General features: G+C 47.7%; 1 protein-coding gene across 1 annotated transcript in view; it reads left to right on the forward strand.

Moving 5' to 3' along the window:
• TANC2 (tetratricopeptide repeat, ankyrin repeat and coiled-coil containing 2) overlaps positions 1 to 5,379 on the forward strand; it is a 378,694-nt gene that overhangs the window by 298,124 nt on the left and 75,191 nt on the right. The window contains exon 17 of the mRNA XM_015424928.1: positions 4,138 to 4,246. Coding sequence (XP_015280414.1) covers positions 4,138 to 4,246 — 109 coding nt within the window. The remainder of the gene's footprint in view (positions 1 to 4,137; positions 4,247 to 5,379) is intronic.

Here is a 5,379-nt window from a genome sequence, read left to right on the forward strand (position 1 = left end):
ACAGAAACGTCTTCGGACAGTGCTGGCTCTTCGGCTTTGAAACGGAGATGAGCACCGCAACCCTAGAGTCGGATTCGACTGGCTTTCAAGCAAGGGAACCCTTACCTTTACCAGAAAAACATCTACTTCTGCTTCATTGACTGTGCTAAAGCCTTTGATTGTGTGGATCACATTGACTGTGCTAAAGCCTTTGATTGTGTGGATCACAACAAACTGTGGCAAGTCCTTAAGAGATGGGAGTACCAGACCACCTCACATGTCTCCTGAGAAACCTGTATAAGGGTCAAGAAGCGACAGAACCAGATATGGAACAACAGATTGTTTTAGAATAGGAAAAGAAGTACGACAAGGAGGTATATTGTCACTCTGCTTATTTAATTTATATGCAGACTACGTCATGCAAAATGCCAGCCTGGAAGAATCACAAACCGGAATAAAGATTGCCAGGAAAAACATCAACAACCTCAGATATGCAGACAATACCGCTGTAATGGCAGAAAGTGAAGAGGACCTCAAGAGCCTCTTGCTCAGGGTGAAAGAGGAGAGCAGAAAGGTTGGCTTGAATCTCAACATCAAAAAATATAAGATCATGGCATCCGGCCCCATCACTCTTTGGCAAATGGAAGGGGAAGTCTTGAAAGCAGTGACAGACTTCACGTTCCTGGGATCCAAGATCACTGCAGACGGTGACAGCAGCCATGAAATTAAAAGACGCCTGCTCCTTGGGAGGAAAGTGATGGCAAACCTAGACAGTGTAATAAAAAGTAGAGACATCACCCTGCCAACAAAGGTCCGTATGGTTTGGACTATAAGGAAGGCCAAGCGCCGAAGAATAGATTCTTTTGAACTATGGTGCTGGAGAAGACTCTTGAGAGTCCCTTGGACTGCAGGGAGATCAAATCAGTCAATCCTAAAAGAAATCCACCCTGACTGTTCCCTGGAACGCCAGATACTGAAGCTGAAGCTCAAATACTTTGGCCACCAAACGAGAAGGGAGCACTCACTGGAGAAGAAGGCCCTGATGCTGGGAAAGACTGAAGGTCAAAGAAGACGGGGACGGCAAAGGATGAGATGGTTAGACAGTGTTGTCAAGGCAACGAACATGAAATTAAACAAACTCTGGAGCACAACGGAAGACGGGAGGGCCTGGTGTGATGTGGTCCATGGGGTCACAAAGAGTCTCAAGGAGGCACACTGGACTTTCCCCTCCACCTCCCCATCCCCACCAACAACCCTGTGCTTCCCCTCCACCTCCCCATCCCCACCAACCACAACAACCCTGTGAGGTGGTTCAGGTTGAGCAACCAGCCCTGGGTGACCCAGATGACAGGTTTCTAGTTTAGGAGGAGGAGTGGGGTCTGAACCAGTGTTCCCTCTAAGCTGTGGAATCTTGTGAGCAAAAGTTCTATTTTGTGAGCTACTGGCATCAAAGTTGTGAGCAAGCAATTTGGCTACTGCATAAATTAGTTTACTCTGGACCCCCATCCCTTCCTGAGCTAAGACAAAAAGGTGTGAGCCGGAGGCTAAAGAACTGTGAGCTAGCTCGCACTAACTCAGCTTAGAGGGAACACTGCCCTGGAGCCCTCCCAGCAGCTTCAGGTCGAGACTAAATAGCACGGGGAATAAGATCATTTAGCAGCAAACGTCATTTTGCTGCAAGAAACACATACTAAGAGATCACCTGTTTAACATCTTGTAGAATTTCAGTGGAGGCAGATAAGCATCCTGAGACTGCTAGTCTTGCAAGAGAGTCAGAGTAAATCCGACTGGCTCAATTAACGAAGCCGGTTTCGAAACCAGATGCTCTAAGTGCATCAAGAGAGAGGAAGGCGGCGTGAGCATTTCTGTAAGTTAGAAAATAGTGAAATTGTATCCTATCCCATGGCTTAAGTATTTGCATTTACGTAGTTTTATAAATAAGAAATTCCATAATGGAGAACTGACTGTGATGGAAAATGATGAATTATGTTTCTGACAAAAGCAGAGTAGAACATCAGTAGATTACAATTATATGCTTGAAAATAATAGCGATATGCAGTGTTCCCTCTAAACTGAGTTAGGGTGAGCTGGCTCACAGTTTTTTAGCCTCTGGCTCACACATTTTTGTCTTAGCTCAGGAAGGATGGCTCCAGAGCAAACTAATTTACGCAGCAGCCAAATCGCCCGCTCACAACTTTAATGCCAGCAGCTCACAAAGTAGAATTTTTGCTCACAAGACTCCACAGCTTAGAGGGAACATTGGCGATATGATCCCTAACAAACATGGACGAAACCCATGCTCACGTGGTTTTGCTCTCACTTGACTGGCCAGTTCCAGAAGGTGGTGCTGAGGGGCTGTGTTTGGCCCTTGTGGCATTTATGCTTTGGGATTCTGTAGGGCTCCGTCTTGCTCTTCGTGCTGTTTAACATCTCCATGAAACCACGGGGAGAAATCATCTGGGGATTTGTAGTGAGGTGCGCCAATAAATGGATGACCCACCCCCATTTTTATTTCCCTTTAACAGTTGGATCTGTGGACAACCTGAGCAGGTGCTTGGAGAAGGTAATGGGATGGCCGAGGGTCAATACACTGAAGTGCAGTCCAGACAAGGCAGAGGTTCTGTTGGTCAGTGGGGAAGCTGCTTGAGGACTCTGGAGTCAGCTTGTCTCGGAAGAGGTTGCAGTCCCTCCGAAGGAGAAGGTTCCTAACCTGAGGGTGCTGCTGCTATCTCCTGACCCGTGGTTGAAGGCTCAGTTCTCCTCTGTGGCTTGTAGCACCTTTTATCAGCAGGATCTAGACACAGTGATCCTTGCTGTGGTCATATCCAAGTTACATTATTATAATGCCCTCTGTTGTTGTTCAGTCGCACAGTCGAGTCCGACTCTTCACGACCCCATGGACCAGATCACGCCAGGCCTTCCTGTCTTCCGCCGTCCTCTGAAGTTTGCTCAATGCCCTCTACACGGGGCTAAATTTGAAAGCAGTCCAAAAACTTCAGCTGGCCAGGTTGTTGTTGGTTATGGGGACTGTATCATCCCTGGGCTGAAAAATCTGCCCTGTTTGTGGACACAGTTCAAAGTACTGGCTCTTACCTAAGGCCCCATCTCCTCCCAGACTGCCTCTGCCACCTCCCAAGCCCTGCCTCTTGGCTGCCATGTTCAGAAGCGAAGCCGGTGGTGACTCTACAAACAGGGTATTTTCTGCGGTGGCACCTTGCCTTGGTCATGCTTTCCTCTTTTCGGCTCACCTAGCGCCAGCCGTACCATCCCTTAGAGGTACCAGGCTTTTAATTAAGGAGTTTAATCTAGTTAGCGGCTTTATGATCTGCTTGTGGTCTGAGGTTGTTTTAGGGATAGCTATGTGGTGTCTTTATTTCCCTTGCTTGTTTTTTATTGATAATTTATTATGATTTTGTGGTGTTTTTACTTGTAAGCTGCTTCAACCTGGACTCTGGAGAGGGAGCATAAACATTTCCTAAATAAATAAGGAATGAATTATGCACACATTAGACATTAAAACAGCTTTATTATTTTATTTGAACTGAAGACATTTCAAGAAGGACCCTCATCTGTTCCTTTGTTTGGGAGGGAAAAATATGCTGGGGGTGATGGCATGAAAAAAACAACTAGCAGTATATTGAGGCGTATTTTTTAAATTACTTTGTACTTTTGATGCATGCAGGATATTCTCTGATAATATATTCAGATTATTCTTCTTTCCAAAAGGGCTTGAGGCGGTACACACACACACTTAACACACCATATATCTATAGGTAAGGAATAGGGGCTGCGGTGGCTCAAGTGGTTAAGACGCTGAGCTGCAGTTCAAAACCCGAGTGCTGCGTGATGGAGTGAGCTCCCATCTCTGGCCCAGCTCCTGCCAGCCTAGCAGTTTGAAAGCAAGAAATTGCAGGTAGATAAATAGATACCGCTTTGGTGGGAAGGTAACAGCATTCCGTGCGCCTCGGCGAATAGTCATGCCGGCCACATGACCGCGGAAACGTCTTCGGACAGCATTGGCTCTTCGGCTTGGAAACGGAGATGAGCACCGCCCCCTAGAGTCAGATTCGACTAGCTTTCAAGCAAGGAAAACCTTTACATAAGGAAATCCACCTTCTTTTCCCATCATGTTTCTTCTCTTTGTTGTCTTTTGTCCAGGAGCGGCCATACACTGCTTGCCTTCTGGTTTTCTCGTCAAGAGGGGAAGCTGAACAGACAGCAGACTATTGAGTTGGGCCATCATATTCTGAAAGCACACATCTTCAAGGTAATAAGCGATCCAATGTGACTTCTGGTGTTCTCAGCACGTATAAAGACTGTCAGCTTTCTAACATCCACATTAATACCTTTGCCCCAGTCAGCTCTCCAGGTAGCGTTCTGGTACAACTGGCTGTCCTTCCTCCACTGGGTGAAGGGAGTCTGAAAAATTGAGGCCACTGCCTTGCAGGGCCCAGCATGCTTTCCTAGTGTTACCAGACAGTTGCCATGGCAAAAACGGAGCAAGAAGGGGGGAGGTCTCCTCCGTGCAATTTCATGTACACCCTTCCCTCCTTCCTTTCTGGATGCTGGGAGATAGGAGGGCAGAGAGAAGAGGCGAAGGAGTAACAGGATGATGCAAATGCCTCCTAGTTTTGCCTCCTGTCTTTAGAATTGGCAACAGTGTGTGTGGGGGGGAGAGTTGGCCTTGGCCATGGAGGTGCCCAGTGGTGAGCCTCACTCTAAAACATCTCAGATGTCTTATGGATTAATCTGAATTGGCAACTCCATTCCGTTGTTGAAAGCCCAGCCCCAAGGTCCCCATGCCAGTACAGCACTGGTGCTGGCGCATCATTGGCACTGCCGGTCCGTGTCCTATGCTTGTCCAGTGAAAGGGGAAGGTATGAAAGGAAACCCCCTTGCTGAGGCTCAGAAAGCACAGTGATTGCACTGAAGCCCATCCGTCCCGCAGCAGAGTACCAAGGCCGTCGTCTGTCACGGCCTCTCCCCCTGCCGGTGGGCTGCAGTAGAAATGAGCCCTGCTCCTCAGTGGTAGCAAAGAGCAAGTAGAAGAAGAAGAAGAACTGTAGTGTTTCTGCAGGTTCCCCTGCCTTGCAGATTCTCACGTGTGGCGGTGCATCTGTCGAGGGCCGTTTCACCAGGGCTTTCTTTGTAGAAAAAGTCCAGCAGGAACTCATTAGCATAATAGGCCACACCCAGCAGCAGAAACTCATTACCATATTAGGCCACAACCCTGACAGCACCGCTCATTAGCATATTAGGCCACACCCCCATGTTACCAGAAGTGTGGTCATCCAGCCACACCTACCTTTTGCTTCTTATTCCGTTTACCTTGTTTGTTGTCAAAACCCAGGGCCTTTTTTTTGTAGCAGGAACTCCTTTGCATGTTAGGCCACACACCCC

The sequence above is a fragment of the Gekko japonicus genome, unplaced genomic scaffold (genome assembly GCF_001447785.1).
Source record: "Gekko japonicus isolate JY-2015 unplaced genomic scaffold, Gekko_japonicus_V1.1 scaffold1630, whole genome shotgun sequence".
NCBI classification, from domain to species: domain Eukaryota; kingdom Metazoa; phylum Chordata; class Lepidosauria; order Squamata; family Gekkonidae; genus Gekko; species Gekko japonicus.